This window comes from Zonotrichia leucophrys, chromosome W (assembly GCF_028769735.1).
Source record: "Zonotrichia leucophrys gambelii isolate GWCS_2022_RI chromosome W, RI_Zleu_2.0, whole genome shotgun sequence".
Taxonomy (NCBI): Eukaryota; Metazoa; Chordata; class Aves; order Passeriformes; family Passerellidae; genus Zonotrichia; species Zonotrichia leucophrys.
Window position 1 is genome coordinate 646,769 of NC_088199.1, and position 17,997 is coordinate 664,765.

Sequence of the window (17,997 nt, forward strand, 5' to 3'; positions counted from 1 at the left end):
CTTCGCCTCGAAGTACCAAGAGAGAGCCTCTCAGGGCCGAAGCTCTGCTTTTTAACCCCTGTGTATTCTCGGAGGTGTGTCCAGACCCCATTGGCCACACCAGGTGCCAATATCAAACTCCGAGCATCCATTGGTTTGACCACAGCATCCCAGAATTCCCACTTCTTCCTGGTCAAACCACCACAGACTTCTAAAAGCATGAGCAGCCATGCAGATTTCTATGTGGAAACATTTTACCCATGCCATAAAGGAAGACATGGTTTAATTTCCCTCTTCTGATCCATTCCACCTCACAAACATGAGACATACATTTGTATTGGGTTTGCACAGCCAGATTTTGATAGTGGAGGAGCTACAGGGGTGGTTTCTGTGAGAAGCTGCTAGAAGCTTCCACAATGTCTGGCATAGCCAATCCCTGGTCACTCCAAAAATGGATGTGCCATTGGTCAAGGTTGAGTCAACTAGAAATGGTGGTAACATATGTAAAAAAGAAAACCAGAAATTGTTGTGCAGTTATAATTTCAGCCAGAGAAGAAGGGAGTGAGAACATGTAAGAGCAACTCTGCAGACACAAAGGTCAGTGAAGAAGAAGGGGGAGGAGGTGGTCCAGGCACCAGAGCTGGGATTCCTCTACAGCCTGTGGTGAAGAACACAGTGAAACAGGCTGCTCCCCTGAACCCCATGGAGGTCCATGGGGATGCAGAGATCCACCCACAACCCATGCGGGAGCCCCATGCCAAAGCAGGTGGATGCCTGAGAGGAGGCTATGACCTCAAGGGAGACCTGTGTAGACAGGGTCCCACACCGGGGCAACCTGTCCTTGGAGGACTACACTCCATGGAAGGGTGACCTACATTGCAGCAGTTAGGGGGGGACTATTGCCTGTTGAATGGACTCACTGCAGCAGTTTGCAGAGAACTGGTGCTTGTGAGGTGGACTCACATCAGAGAAATTCGAGGAGAACTGTCTCCCATGTGAAGGACCTCACAGTGGAGCAGGGGAATGACTCTTCTCCTTGAGCAGCAGAAGACACAGGTGATGAACTGACCATAACCCCCATTCCCTGTCTCCTTGTGCTGCTGGGGTAGGAGGCAGAGCTGGAAGGAGGGAGGGTTGTGGGAAAGGTACTTTTAAGGTTTTATTTTACTTCTCGTTATCCTGCTCTGATTTTGTTAGTGTCATAAATTCAGTGCATATCTCTATGTTGAGCCTGTTTTGCCCGTGATGGTATTTGATGAGTGCTCTCTCCTGGTCCTTATGAACCTATGAACCCTTTGTTAAACTTTCTCTCCCCTGTCCAGCTGTGGAGGGGAGTGAGAGAGGGGCCTTGGTGGGTGCCTGGTGTCCAGTCAGTGTCAACCCACTACAACATTCAATCTTCCTGTTTTCTTTCTTCCTTCCCCACCTCAAAACAACATTTAGGTTTAGTTAGTTATTAATTTGGTTTTTATCAGGAGTGTTTTGTATACTGAAGTATCACTTTGGTGTGAATGGAAAAAGTAACTAACGTTCTTTATAAGAATTTTTGAGAAGTTTCAAGGAACACAGACAGACATGAAATAGAAAGTGTCTGCATCTTCTGTCACTGCAGTTCAAAGTTCAAGATAGCAGTCCATATTTCTTAAGAGTGCCAAATATATTACAAAATATTATAAATGCATAAGTAAATAAAATTAAAAAGCTCAACGCCCATCTGCCTTAAAAGTGATGCCAAGAGAGCTATGGAGAACAGCCCTGATTATGCTGATGTCTCCTATGATTTTACCAGCTAGAAACGAAAAGATAACTCTTTCTTATACTGGTCTGTTTGAGAAGTAACTTCTTTGGCCAAGATGGCAGCTTCATGCCAAAAGATGGCTGGACCTCCCCATAATCAACTAGAGATTTGGATTTTTCAGTGCCTTTCTTGTTTTTCCAGTTGAAAAAGGAAATTTCCAGAAAAGAAATTATCAGTTATGATTTGTTTCTTGGGAAAGCCCAAATAGTTCTTCAAGAGGAATGGCATGTTGCCATAATATTCACTGAAGCATTCAGTGCACTGTGCAAAGCTACTCATAGATGTCTATTCTAGCCTTTTAATGTGGTCTCGGTCATTTAGTTTAAGGAGGAAAACTCTCCACAATCTCTGAGAAACACTTAAAGGTAGTGACTGAAATTGAATACAAGGATACAAGTGTACTTTATAAAATTGATATTTTTAAAATTCTAATTCTAAAAATTCAAATTCAAAAATTCTAATGCTAAGTAGCAAGTATGCAAAGTTGTTTCTCATATTTCTTACATTCCTTCCCTAACACCCACTATTAGACACTCTTGGAGGCACAAAACTCCAAACAAGCTATGCAGACCTTTGCCCTGACTTGATGGTAGCTATGTTTTGTTCCTATGCATGCCTTCCCATTTAGTCCTTTGAACATGGGACTATTTTCTCCTCATTTGGCTTTCTAGAGTGTGCTAGTTTTGGCTGGGATAGAGTTAATTTTCTTCCCAGTGTCTGGTATGGGACTGTGTTTTGGATTTGTGCTGAACACAGAGTTGATAATATAGAGATGTTTTTGTTATTGCTGAGAAGGGCTTACACAGAGCCAAGGCCTTTGCTGCTATTTGTACTGCCACTCTGGGGAGAGGCTGGAGATGCATGGGAAGTTAGGAGGAGACACAGCCAGGACAGATGACCCAAACTGACCAAAGGGATATTTCAGACCATCTGACATCATGATCAGTATATAAAGTGAGGGGAAGCAGCTAAACAGCAGATGATCCTAAGACTGCTAGTGGGATGCCTCTGCTCATTTCCTTGCCACTTGCATTATACACACGCAACCACATCAGTAAAAGAACACACACATGTGCTAAAGCTGTTGTTCAATACAAAACCACAAGTCCCAATAGTGGAATTCTAGAAGGATTTGTAACATAGAATGCTGTTTTATAGTTGTATATAAACACTAATTGTACATTTATAAATTATACTGTAGTTAGTACAGACATCGATTGCTTTTACAGATGACAAAACCAAAGTAATTTCTCCTTAAACAGAACAATGCTTTAGAAAAAAAGGCTAGGTCTTCACTACCAAGCTTTTTCCTGTTTTTCAAACTGCTACTTGTGTTCTTTCTAGATGACTTGTAAATACATACCGCATGGCTCTCAGTGCACTTTTGAATGCCAATTCAGCATCATGAGGTAGGAGACAGGTGAAAAGATACTTGGCAAATGTGTGCATTGGAACACTGTCTCGATGGATGACTTCACCTAAACCACTATATGGTCCAGCTGTGGGAAAGAAAAAGAGAATATCAGTCTTTACAGACTGTTAAAACTCAACTTCTGGACCTTTAGAACCCATTCATTACACCTTGAGTTAGAGTTGGTATTCAGAGAGAACTTGCTGTACAAAAGGTAAAGTTCTATTGATATGTCTGTGAAATATATTACAAGTATATTAAATGCCATCTATTCTTTGTGACAGCAAGACACATTGCAAATTGTATAGTACTAAGCACACTACCAATGCACATACAAATGACAGAATGGTCCCAGGGCTCCATGGGGCTCATTCAGCAAATCTATGGTATGCAAAAGTAGAAGGTGATAATCCTAGCTTTGCCTCTGTGTAGTTATATCATGTACATGAATTCCTATGCACCCTCTGTTGGTTCATAATTGTCTTATCACAAATCCACAGGAAAAAATAAGTGGCTACAGTGGAAAGCCAGGTATTTTTAATTGAATTTACATGACAAATCAGTCCAGCAGCACCTGATCCTTATTAATGTCTCACTTGACATTAGGCTTTTAAATAACCCTTTGGTCTAGACTTGGTCTCCGGAGAAGACTAGGTGAGATCTTGCATCAAAGTTGCTTTTGTTAGTCTATTATAGCCACACAATCTTAAAAATTATGTTTGTTGTGGGGAAACTATTCCCATTGTTGAGGCAATAGATTTTGCTCACACTCAGTGCAGTACTTAATAACAACAGTGTTAAGAATGACAACAGAAATGACAATTTAAAAAAATTGCATGCAACTGCTGAGTTCTGATTATTCATAGTGCATAGGAATTCCATTTTTGCATTGTTCTTGCAACCTTAAGACTGTTATTCTTATTAATAGGAACATTGTGTCAAGCAGTTTTTTACTTCAGTGGCTGGAGGTTCAGATGTTAAACATTGCAAGATACAGAATAAGAATCTTAAATTAAGTATTATTGGACAATTATTGCACAAATAGCAGCCAGCAGTCCTAGAAGTTACCACTTCCTCCTCTACTAGAGATTCCAACCCATCACACATGGATGGATGGATGGATGGATGGATGGATGGATGGATGGATGGATGGATGGATGGATGGATGGATGAATGACTGTCCGACACTTCTTTCATTGCAGTCACATGTATCGGTTTCTGGCTGTGGTTCAAACTAACATGACTGACCCTTCACTGAAGCAGATGAGGAGCACTCACAAAATTTATTCAACCACTTCTGCTGCATGGAATCACTAACTCCATGAGAGAGAAATGTTAACAACTTAGACCAGCACAGCTGTTTCATCAATGTTTTTGACTGGTGCCTTAGCACAAAATGTGAAGGTAAAAATCACTAGGCATGAAAAAAAAATCTGAGCTCCATAGGTGGCCATTTCTGAAGGCTGGAGATATTCACAATGGAAACATCAATGAAGATTAAGTAGGTGACAGTGTGTCTCAGCCATTTTAAATTGAAAGCTGTTCAAAAGTAGCTGTCATTGCTTGTATGAAAGAAGTGATTTCATGTCTGTTTGCCAGTTGGTGGTCCATTCAGAAACTCAGAAGACTGAGAATAAATGACAAAGCATTTATATGAAAATATATTTTGCCATTAGCTTAGCAGTCAAGCAAAAAATAGAACAGTTCTTGCAACACAGTCTTATGTTCTGCTTTCCCATGTATTCAAATGGTAGCTACGCACAGCATGCATTAATCTGCATTAACCTGCATTAACAGCATAGAAATTAGCCTAATACTGGATTAAACTTTCTTTATTATATCTACAGAATGTCAACTATATAATCACAATGGATATGATTAGAATTGTAAATCACTGCATATTTTTCCTCCATGTGATCTGGCAGTTTCTGCCTAACCTGGAGTAAACTGAAGTTATTGCAGAAAAGCCAGATTTCTCAACATATAGTAATGCAAGGCCACTGCTGCATGCTGCTCACCACAATAATTTTGTAGGTAGCTATTTTAGTAGGTTTCTTGCTATGATCACTCATTTACTACTCTAAGTAAAAAAGTATATCATTGATCACAGATGTAAACTAGAAGTATCAGAGAATACTTGAGAAAAATCCTGCCTTTTCCTCATACAGCATCCTGACCAATAAACAGATACAGCAAATTGATTTTATAATCCATAGGATCCCTCTATAGTCATGAATAGCTGGATCCAGCCAGAAGCTGTTCTTGTTCAAAGGCCGTAAAGCACCGACTCTCCTTATGGTGCAGCTTCTCTACAGTTTCAAATGGTACCACCAGTAGGTACCAAAGTTTTTAAGGATCTGGGCAATAATAGTAACTCAAAGCTGAGAACCCTAAACAACATAATGCATCTCCTCCATTAAAGAAATAGTTTTAAATGACAAATGTCTTACAGAAAGAAAGCAAAACCTGACTGCTATGTAACAATCTTCACAACTGACCTAGAGCAGTATCCAACTCCTCACCATCTCTTGAGAAAGCACTGAAAACTTGGACCACACCTTTAGATACTTAGTTCCTTTAAAGTTTTTCCCTCCAGTTAAAAACCCCCAAAAACTAGAATAGCAATCTTAGAACCTACAAGATTACTCTTTGAAGATAAGGCTTAAGTGTTATATGTCAAGCCTTTTTAAAAGCTAAGGCAAAAGCATGCACTTTTTGGTACAGATTTTATTGCAATACACAATTGCAATTCCCAAACACTAGTTATTTGTCTTAATCAAAATTTAGTCATGAGACCAGGCCATAAGCCTTAATATTTGTCCATATATTTCAATTTTCAGGAATGATACAAACTTCAGAGGCAACTCATATTCCTAATTGCTACAAAGGAAATGTTATATTTCTGTCCCAGCAAATTTAAGTGATATTTCTGAGCTCTTCACTGGGGAATAGAGGTAAAAATCTTCATACATTTACAAAGCTGCCAGTCATTTTTCAGGAGTCAAATGACATTTTGAAATTTACTACCCAAGAACTGTTGATGATAACTGATGTCTATATTATTAAATTGTGAGCCTGGATACTGAACAAATCTAAAGAAGAAAATGCAATAAAAATAAAGGCTTTTAGGTTAGTAGATATCTTATCTCCACGGTCATGTGATATCTGAAATATGTTTGATTTTCATAAGAGATTGGAAATAAAATTTTGCCGGAGTTCTACATCAAAAAACATCTTAAGTATATAGGGCAGTTTCCACTGGAATACTAATTCCATGGGCTTGTGTAAGTGAAGACAGTTTTAAAAAGCAGATAGCATCTATGTTGAGCTACCTTCTAATAGGAAGACTGCTTGTTTTCGAAAAATCTTCACCAGAGTATCATCCAATTCAATTTCCTGTAGCTTAGAAATGAGCTGTTCCTCATTTCGACAAACCTTCTCTTGTGCATATAAGCCATCTGGCATTATTCGTTGCTGTCCCAGCCCTATCAATGCTATTTCCACAGCCAGCGTTAAATAAGATTCCCCTTCTTCTAAAAGCTTGTGTGCAGGCAGGTGCTGGTACTCCAGAGATTTGCATTGCCCCATGTTCTCTGTAAAGAGCGACACAAAGAACAACACATCAGGAAATCATTAAAATCCATAATCTGCCTATAATGCTACATTTTCAAATTCTTCCTCTGTCAGTATCAATTTTTAAAAAATATTTAAATTATGAGTGCAATCTCAATATCCAATCATCCAGTATAAACTACCTGATCCAATTTCACATCACAGAAATACACAAAACAATTAGATTTTTAAAAAATCCACTGTAGTAAAAATAAAAGTTTTCATTTTAAATTGCATGATTTGGAGAAAGGCAGTTTCTCCAGCTTTGTGTTAATAAGGCAAACATTGTGTGATCTATTTCAATTTTTCCCTAACCCATTTCTGTATGCCCTTAAAGCTTTGATGTTGTATAAGTGGAAAGGGAAGGTGCTTATACACCTGCATAGATTTCAGTTGAAGCTATTAGGATTATGCAAATACAGTAGGCCTGGGAACTCCACAATTTTAAAGCATTCTGTTTGCTAAAGCTCTCTTCATGTTATTTTATTTGTTAGTTGCATTTATGATAAACACACATAATGTTTCTGACTTCTATTAGCACTAGAAATGCTACTTTTAGTAAAAATTACTTGTAAATTCCACACAGACCAAGCCATAAATTGCTTTAAAGAGTACTACTGATTGATTTGGCACTTCACCAATACACCATATGACAAAATGCTATATCAACCTCTAGCAGTTTACAGTCTAGTTTGGGAACAAAAATTTGCAATGTACAGATGTAAGGAGATGGACAGCTGCAGCAAATGAGATGGCAAAATGCATTTAGTAGATTGCATATATGAGTGTAGGGGGAATTTACATTTCAACACACACTACATTTATTTCATGGGGCTGTTTTGGGTTCTTTTTTCTAATTGCAAAGAATCTGATTTCTTTTAATTAAAGTTCTTCCAGAATTGGTGGATATGGGATTAGAAGTTTATTGAAGAAAATCTAATTTAATAAAATTAGTTTTGACAAAAAGCCCCAAGGAGATTTGGGATATACATATAAAGGATATATAGGAAGAGGAATGACTCAAGTTTCTGACCACACAGAAAGTGATAAGAAACTGCCACAGAGGTGGAAAGAGGCTGAGAATAGGAATAAATCAGTTAAGCTCCTGAGAAGCAATACTGAAGTTAGAATGGGCATATACATCCTGTCCAAAATCATGTATCTATACTACAATGCTATTTTCCAATTCCTAACCCTTATAAACCATGTACTTTATAGAGCATGTATGTTATAAATTTTAAGTGTTTTGTCATTACTCTGAAGTACTATGTACACTTTTAGCTAATAAGTCAAATAATATCCTGGACCACATTGGAGGTGGTGATCCTTCCCCTCTTCTCAGCACGGGTGAACCCACACTTGAGTGCCATGTTCAGTATTGGGCTCCATATGGACCTACTGGAGCAGATCCAGTGAGGGGCCACAAAGATGATTAAAGGACTGGAGCATCTCCCATATGCGATGCTGAGACAGCTGGGATTGTTTAGTCTGGAAAAGAAAAGGCTCAGGAGGATCTGACCAAAATATACAACTATCTAATGGGAGAATGTAAAGAAAATAGACTCAGTGGTAACCTGTGACAGGACAAGAGGCAATGGGCACAAACTGAAATGCAGGAAATTCCATCTGAGTATAAAACCCCCACATTTTTACTGTGAGGATGGTCAAACACTAAGAGGTTGCCCAGAAAGGTTGTATGGTGTTCATTCTTGGAACTGTTCAAAACTCAAATGGACACAGTCCTGGTCAACTTGCTCTAGGTGACCCTGCTCTGATCAGAGTAAGTGGACTAGACAATATCCAGAGAAGCCTTCCAACCTCAACAATTCTGTGATTTCCTGTAATTTCTCCAAAAGAGGATAATGTATGCAAAGAGGATTGCTGCTATAAACTCATTCAGTTTTATTTCAAGTGTAAAATACTGAATTGCCTTCAAGAATGAGTAACTGGTAATTTTTGAAGGCTTCATATAACAGTTTTAGTTTAAACATTTTCTTTACCTTGTGTTTTCTTAGGGAATGCAAATGTGAGTTCTTATACTATAAAGACACTGGCTTTGATGTTAATTGGGAAAGGTAAGGTAGAAAAATGTCTTTGGTTACTGAAGACTTAGAGAAGATCAGTCCCTTTGCATGGCCTTACCTGTGAAGTCTGAGAATCCATGGAAACTCTCATCATCTATGCTGCAGGCTTCAATTAGGCTACTGAAGAGGGTGCCAATTGGATCCAAAGGATGTCCCACCCAACCTTCAAGATTTGTTATTGAGGTTACTCCTATTTCAAGAAGTTCTGTGACAGAAAATATGGAGGGAGGAGGGAGGGAAAGAGAGTATGTATTATCCCCTCAAAACATATATAGAAGTAAAACTGATTAAAATGCTCTTCTGCTTAGAAGGAAAAAATAATATCTCTCAGTGTGAATTAATTGCCCTTTGTAAATATGTTAAAAGAGGAAAAAAAGAAAATGGACAAAGGCCGAACATTTCAAGCACTAGCAAAGCACATTATGGGTCAAAATTTTCAATTGCAGTATCTTTTGAAATCTCTAACTTGATACCAGTAACTTCTGAAAGGTCTGCTGAAAAATTGTAGCAAAGACTTTTTTTGGTAAAATATTCACCACTGTTTCCTCATTCAAAAGATGCAGTGCCATTTTCACATCTTAAGTGAAGCTGAAGGCACTGAAATAAAATATTCTGAAATGTTCAGTTTTTATAAATAAAAGATGAACTTATTGCATCTGAATAATTGTTGAATAAACTCATGATGATAGTTCCTAATAAAAAAGGAAGAAAAAAAAGAATAATGTGTTTAAATGAGGTATAAAATTTAAAAAAATTGTTCAAGTGCATTTTTTGTCATTCTAAAGTTTCAGTCAACAAATACCTTCATGGATACTTTGTTTTGTAGCCCTCATCCATCAATCAGTTACAACATTAAAAATTGTTTGGCACAATGAATTGAAAGAAGTGTGGCTGTGGTAAAAGATGATCGAGATTACTCAAATCCCTTTTTAAATTAAGAATCTTATGGCAGTAATTCCCCTTCAACTCCTCAGCTTTTTCTCCTAGACACATACACAACTGAACTATGAGAGATCAGGTGCATTATGGGTGACCATTTAAAAATTGTATACAACCCATTACAGATGCTCTGCTTCTCTGCTTAGTACACACTAACTTGTAGCTGCCTCTGTGCTCTTTTCATTCACAAAGCGCCATCTTTCTGAGTAATCATAAGTATTATCACAAAGCTTTAAAAAAAAAGCTTGCTTCTTGCCTTTAAAAGTGTGGAGCTACAAAATGAAACAGCCACACTGCTGGACTCAGTGTTCAAGACAGTGACTTTTTTTAAAGAATCAACTGATATGTAATATGAACAACAAAGTAGTAAATAATTGTCTTACTAACAAATAGCATGTGCTAAAAATGACATTAGGAAGAATGTAATATTACCAAAAATTATTAATATCAATGACCTTACTGACTCACTTTATATTCCATTTCATCTATTATGTCTAGTTGTGAGCTTCACTTGTGTCATGCCAAACAAAGGCTTCAATACTCCATTCATACAGAAATTTAACTTTAAATCATGCAAGTGGTTCCACAAATGTCAAATCAGTCATATGAATAAAGGCTAAGTAGAAGCATGTGGTGGTTGCTGAACTGAAACTGTAGCTGCAGAATTATTCTGCTTATAAAGAAGACAAGCATATCTTTCACTATTAAAACAAAATTGTTTAAATTTCAAACATAAGAGTGAAAATAATGAAACAAAGCAGTGAGTAACATAGAAATTACAAACTTCATGTTAAGAAAAGATATATTACATGATAAAAACACTAAAAAATTCCTCTAAGTAGTAATGCAAAGTGCTTTTAAGTTTTGTTGAAATCTAGGATCCACAATAGTGCTCAAAATTTCTTCCTTGGATATTGTGAAATGAAGGCACATAGGAACTGCCAAATATTTTTTTTTTTCAGTCAGGTTTCTACCTTGTCTTCAATTTCTAAATGAACATCTCTGGGAAAACACCTGCACATACAGTTAAAAAATTTACACATGTGACTTCACACTGGTATTTTTGCCTGCAATGCATGAGGATACACATAGTTAAAAGTAGCAAAAAAGATCTAAACTAAATTTGAATTAAAGGTTTTCTTGAAGTAGCTGAGAATGTTATTTTAATTTTTCCACATGCATTTTAACCACAAAGTCACCCCTTTCTTCTTCCACTACCTCTCCTTCAGAAAATAGGGGTAGTGGGAACACCACAGAATATTTTATAAAGCCAGCGTTTCAAAACTTTGATTTCCAGTGCTGTGAATCCACTAAAGTTTTAAGCATCATCAAAGACTTTTGGAAGAAACTGCCAAATTGGATAAATTTCTGTAGTGCAGACTTTGCTTTGTCAACTTTAGGCTTCCACCTCAGAAATATATAGGTCTGCTAAATTACACATCAGAGGAGAAAAATTATTTTAAATACCTGACATTCCAAATGCAAATCTCTGTTTAAAAGCCTATAAATTACACAGGATGAATATTTACGCTGTGCAACCAAAACCTCTGATTGGAATAAAGGCCCCATCATGTTAGATATATTGCAGAAGGCAGAACAGAGCCCTTGCCCTGCAGAGCTCGCAATCCAGCTTAAAAAACACCTCCAACATCCAGAATGTGACACTACCACTATGATTTTTGGGACTGAAGAATTAAAGTCACCTCTTTTGCTTTAGTTTCAAAAGCAATTTTCTCATGCAAAGTTCCAGTTCCGTGTTATTGTCACCTTGTCATTTCCTTTGCCCTTCTCTCTTCCCCGCATTTACCTTTCTTCTGAGCCTGGAACATTTCCAGCTGTTTCTGCTGCTGCCTTCTTAGTGTATTAACAATAGCTATTGCTAGCCTCAGTGCTTCTTGTGGGCATCCATGAGATCGTAACGCATCCACCCTCGCACAGGCTGTAGGAACATGTTCTAAAATGGAGACAATAATTGAGGAATAGCAATGCTTCTATGTCTGCAATAGCCTGTTTTGCTAGGTTACTCAAAAGGGCTTTTTTGTTTCCTTTGATTTGTTTTTAAAACTTTGCAAGAGAGAGTTAAAGGACTATTTCTGAGCCAACATTTCAAGGGAGCCTCTGTTCTTTTTGCCAGGCTTTTAATTTAGCTCCCTCCCTCCCCCCCAAAGAGAAAAAAAAAAAGCCATAGAAACTGAACAAAGCAAGTCATGGAAACCAGAAAGTCTTTCTGGTTTAGCCACTTACCATGCCAGAGGGGCCACCCTCGAGAGTCAAAGAGTGAGTTTTCAGTGTGTTCATGGTAACAGTAGTTGGTGTATAGGTCACTGTTGATAATGTGCTGTAAGTGACTGTCCTGCCAGTGCAGTTCACATGCCTCTATGGCTCTAGTGAACACCGTCCGATGTGGCCTGTTTGATGAATCTGTCATTTTCACAAATTCAGAAAGCTGCATCAGCTTTTATTCATTCATATGTGAATCAGTCATTCACAGTATTCTTGTCTTCTGCCTGTTCACCAGCCCTTAAGTGATAGCAATCTACCTTGACCCACTCTGAAAGGAGCAACCATAGACATTTCACATCCTGTTACTCAACAGCTCAGGCAAAGTGTGTGCCATTCACTTTGCATTCAGAGAGATCTACAACCCATCATGGCTAATGCTAAATAGGACATTGCAAAGGGAACAGCTAGACATGAAGGACATTAAACAGCACGTTCAGAATTCCCCTAAAAACAGACTAGAAAGTATATGGCACACAGCTATTCAAGCATCCCCAGTTTCTCTCTTTCTCAGACCCAGAGCCATGAGGATGAGTGACAGATAAACATCGCATAAAATATTTTTAGTTGTTCTCTTTGAGAAGTGATGTTACCTTGAGCACTTGTAAAAATTTTGTCATAAACAAATAGAAATACTGCAAAGACAGCAAGGTACTGAGGCCATGGGACTGACAATCCTTTACTGGACATCTTCCTAGGGCAAAAGTGCTCTGTCGACATGGCACTGTGTCTATGAATGTCAAAATGTCATGTCTGAATTGCTACTAGCATGCCCAGGTTGGTCTGAACATCACAAGATCCAGAAAGCCAAACATCTCTGTAGGAAGTTACATGTTGCATGAACTTCTGTCTGCAGCTAGCTGCAAGATTTAAACATGAACCAAGTTTATTTCCTTCAGAGGTAAACTCCCAAGAAAAAGAAACAAGGAAAAATCCATCTAAGTCTGATTCTACCACCTTTCACAAGCATTTAATTTTAACTTTTATTAAATATCTATCAACATATTGAGAGATTTGATGATTATGAGGGGTTTTTTTTCCCAAGGTAAATAACCTGCATCTTCCTCAGTTATTAGCAAAGTAGCAATCTTTGCTTGAAGATGACTGGAGAAGGCTTCTGTCAGGTTTGATAATCACATTTTAGATTAGAAAGCATGATATCAAGTAAGAAGAGACATTTCCTCCAAGAAGGCAGTGTTGCCTCTGCACCCCCCCACACCTGTCAATGCAAACTGCACAACACAGAGTACATCCCACAAGTAGCTGCTTTAGTTTCTCACATACTCAGTTTAATGCAGTCACAACAAATCTCCCTTTAAGTAAGTATCAAAGGCTTTGTAACTGCAAAAAATAAAACCCCCAACACCAGAAGGGATATAAGATTATAGTCAAGCAAAGAAACGAGGCTTTTACATTACATACTTCAGGGACATTCAATTTTTATGCAACAACTATTTAGAAGGACCGAGTGAAAAGTTAGAAGACCTAACTTGCTTTAAAAACATTGCAGCCCCAGCACAAAAGTAAACCTTATTTATCCTTTCTGCGAGGACAATATCAATGGAAATAAATTTGGCTGGTCAATCCTCAAGAAGAAAGTTACTTGTCCCAGGAAAGACTGCTGTATTCTGCTGCAAAGCTCAAGTATATAAGATAGAGGCTATATTATGTGTTGCAGGCAGTGCATATATCTAGGCTCACCTTGGTTAGCATTTGCGCCCTGAGGCAAAGCATTGGTTAAATTGGGCAGCTCATTTCCATGGTTTCCATCTTCCCAGGGACAAACATCCACACCATTCCATTTTTTCAGCTGTGTTAGCCAACTGACCTTCTGCTCCAACTTGCAGTGGGGATTTAAGACTATACACATCCACAGAGCACCTAATTTTGAAGAAAATTGCTAAATTAGGTTTTTTATTAAAAATGCAGCAGCCAATGGCTAATTGCAAACTTTTATTCTGTAACACTTTTCCTCCCCTCTAAGGCTACATTGCTTGTTTCCCAACTATGCCTGACACCAGGCAGACTGAATTCCTGATGCAGAATCTTGGAGTTGGTGTGGCCCATCCAAAGCAGTTTAAAGATTGTATCAAGCCAGTCTTCTCAATTAAAAGGCATTAAATGGGTCTTTTTTATTAGGAAATCCATCGTTCACAATGCATGGCACATCAGACAAAAGCAAACAAAAATTCCCACAAAATTACAGCAGGAAATTACCCAAGTTTTTCTTCTAATTTTTGTACAAAAGCTATGTATCTTCCAGCTTCACATTACAGGAACCAAATAAGTGAATTAGTAAGACATGCATTTTCTAAACATATACTTCACACTTGAAACCCAGCAGAAGTAGAGATCCAGTAAACACTAGATTTGTGCAGTGTAATAGGAATAAGATATTTTTGCTGCCTCTACTTCAGTTATTTGGTTTCACTAAAGAATTTGTCTGACATGTTTTGTATAGAGAGCTTGAAGGGAAAGCTAATTTCCACTGGCATTTCACATGTACCATCACTTTAGAACCTGCTTCCTGATACTATAGAGCAGGTCAGGCATAAATACATCAGGGTCTTAAGCAACAATTTTCAAATTGAAAGATTTTTCTCTAAATCAGTTGTTTCTACAGGGTGAACTTTGACATAAGCATGAAGACATCTGAAAGTACTGTTCATTTGCTCATTAAGAACATGCCTTGTATACTACTAGAGATTTCACAGAATATTCTGAGTTGGAAGGGACTAAGATTATCAAAGTTCAACTCCTAGCCATGCACAGGATGGCCCCAAGAATAAAATTAAAAGAATATGCTTAAATTATTTAATCTTCATGACAGGCTGAAAAAAAAAGAATAAAAATGCTGCTGGTTCTTCCAAGAAATTAGAATTCTCATATTCAAGCATTCTTTTGCTAACTAAGAATGCAAAATAGATACCCAAAACACAGATCATCACATTACATTCATTCCTAAAGTAACTCAGTATGTCGGTATGCCACATCACAGGAACCAGTGGAAAAACAGAGCTTCATCCTTAAGGCTTCAAGTCCACTGCTATTCAAGCTGACATGGAATGAGGAAGCAATATCAAAGAAATCTTGAAACCACAAGAAAATATGTTATGGTATAGTGCAGAACACCAGAGGGCCACCACACTAATGCACATTATTATTACATAGTAGTTACATACAGTAGAACATGCAGCTTGCTGTTTTTTTGATTGAATTTTGGGGACATTTTGTCTTTGTGGTTTTATTTGGTTCAGTTTTCGGTTTTGGTTTTTTTAAGCGCCATGGAAGTAAATAAAGCAAACACTGTTTAAAAAATTCATTTTAAAATCAAATCATATGACTCCCTTTAGACACACTGTTCAACACACTTCACTCCCCAGAGTCAAATTATAGAATAGAATCATAGAATGATTTGGATTGGAAGGAACCTTTAAAGGTCATCTAGTCCAACCTTCTAGCAATGAGTAGGGGCATCTTAAAACTAGATCAGGTTGCTAAAAGCCCCATCCAACCTTACCTTGAATATTTCCAGGGATGGGACATCCACCACCTCTCTGGGCAACCTATGCCAGCATTTTATCACTCTCATTGTAAAAAACTTCTTCCTTATATCTACCCTCTTTCAGTTTAAAACCATTACCACTTGTCCTATTATTACAGGCCCTACTAAAAAGTTTGTCCCCATCTTTTTTGTAAGCCCCCTTTAAGTACTGGAAGGCTGCTACAAGGTCTCCTTGAAGCCCTCTCTTCTCCAGGCTCAACAGTCCCAACTCTCTCAGTCTGTGTTCATAGGAGACGTGCTTCAGCCCTCTGATCATCTTTGTGACTCCCCTCTAGACCTGCTCCAACAGGTCGATGTCCTTCCTGTATTGGGGACTGTGGCAGGACCTTTCACCCCTGATACAGCAGAAGCTTATCTCCCCATAACATATGGCTAGGTTAGACCAGAGTGATTTGTCATGTGATGAATTAGCTGAGAACCTCCTTAACCAGCAATGGCTTGAATGGTGAGAAAGGAAAACCTAAAATTAATGACTGCAGAGCACAGGCATTTTTACAACTATAAAAGACCACTGATTTTCATGAAACCAGAAATCTCTTATACACTCTCTGAGTGTGTAGAGAGTTCTCCTTGATGTTAAGATGTTAGAATTGAGTTACTTCCCTGGGACTGAGAGAAACTGGGAGATTCCCTGCACACTGCTATCATTCATTGGTAAGTGACATTGATTCCTAATCTATACTATTTCTTCACTAGCTGTAACATAAGGTACCCTTATTACTATTATCGTGCACTGTATTTTTATCTACTAGTAGTTCTCTGTGTTATCCTGTGTAGTAAGTAATCTGTTTAAGTCTTATGTCTGTTTTCCTTGGCCTGTTCAAATAAATAATTCATGTTGTAATAGTCCTGATCAGTCATTATTAAGAACTTGTGAGCGAGAGTGGGTTTTGGGGTGCTGGCCACCTCAATAAAGCTGCTGTCTACTGCCAGAAACCTAGAAAGGCAGGGATTTGTCTGAACTCTCCCCTCTCCATTTGTAACAGGGATTCCAGATTTGGTGGCAGCACTGCAGGTGGGGCTTCACCAGAGCTGAGTAGAGGGGGAGAATCACCTCCCTTGCCCTGCTGCCCACACTGGTTTGGATGCAGCCCAGGACACGATTGGCATTCTGGGCTGCAAGCACACATTGCTGGCTCATGTCCAGCATCTCATCCACCAGCACCCTCAAGTCCTTCTCTGCAGGGCTGCTTTCAATTCTTTCATCCTTCAGCCTATATTGAAACCAGGGGTTGCCCCAACCCAGATGCAGAACCTCATGCTTGGCCTTGTTGAACCTCATGATGTTCTCATGGGCCCACTTCCTGAGCTTGTCCAAGTCATTCTGAATGGCATTACAACTGCTTCTTCTTATTAAGCATCAGTGCATTCAGTACTGCCCTAGACAAAGGACTACATTTCTTGCAACATAAAAAACAAAACAGAAGATGAGACATATTGGAAAGCCTTGTCGAATAGTTATCTTGGGCTTATTTATTTTATAAGTGAATTATTACTTTAGGGTACTAAGGAGTCACTGTACCTCTCAGCATCTAAAAAAATTTTTAAAAGCCAATTTAATACTTTGTAACCAGATTCCCAGTGATTTCAGACTGAAGCAAAAGCAAAGTGGAATATCTTAACCACATGCAGCAAGTATTTTAATCATCCAGCAAGATGGAGTGCACACTACTGATTACAATTGCCCCTACAAAATGAGTAGCCTTTTTCTGTGTCTCAGAAACACCACTAGAAGCGAAGGAATTCACTTGCCTTCTTCAGAAGCTTCACTATGCATGTGGTACATCTAAGAGGCAGAAAAGGGAAGAGATACTCCAAAGTACCAAAATCCTTTAAAAACATCATTAATTTAAAGAGGAAGACTCAGAAATCCATGCTATTTTTATGCAAAGGAGTACAAGAACAAGTGTATTTCTAATAAACCCCACACAAACCACTTAAGGAAGGAGCCTGGAGGATGTTCTTCCTATTTCACTCTGATGCTGCTCTAGAGAAGCTGTCACCACCAATCTGAAAGCTTAAAATGCCCTCAAAAGATTCTCTGTTTTCTGCCTAATGACTCCTATATGGGGAAACTACTGATCATACTCACCCCATACTACAGATAAGGCTTATGGAAAAATGAACAGCAGCTAGTTGTAATTAATTATTGGGGAACATATCTAAATCCCTTTCTTGTGACCTCAGCCTGGTAACTTCTGTTGGCAACAGCCTATACTCAAAAGAAGTTTGCCAAAATACATTCCTGGCATTCTCAAGTAAGTTTACCTGTTTAACTAGATTTAATGATGTCACCTGCAATATGAACAAATGCCTCATTAAATGGAAA

General features: G+C 38.3%; 1 protein-coding gene across 1 annotated transcript in view; it reads right to left on the reverse strand.

Annotated features, from left to right (window-relative positions):
• The window catches only part of LOC135459270 (zinc finger SWIM domain-containing protein 6-like), a 311,781-nt gene that overhangs the window by 48,865 nt on the left and 244,919 nt on the right, over nt 1-17,997 (reverse strand). The window contains exons 5-10 of the mRNA XM_064735045.1: nt 13,805-13,984; nt 12,068-12,244; nt 11,631-11,777; nt 8,943-9,089; nt 6,521-6,781; nt 3,141-3,276 (exon numbers count right to left, since the gene is read on the reverse strand). Coding sequence (XP_064591115.1) covers nt 3,141-3,276; nt 6,521-6,781; nt 8,943-9,089; nt 11,631-11,777; nt 12,068-12,244; nt 13,805-13,984 — 1,048 coding nt within the window. The remainder of the gene's footprint in view (nt 1-3,140; nt 3,277-6,520; nt 6,782-8,942; nt 9,090-11,630; nt 11,778-12,067; nt 12,245-13,804; nt 13,985-17,997) is intronic.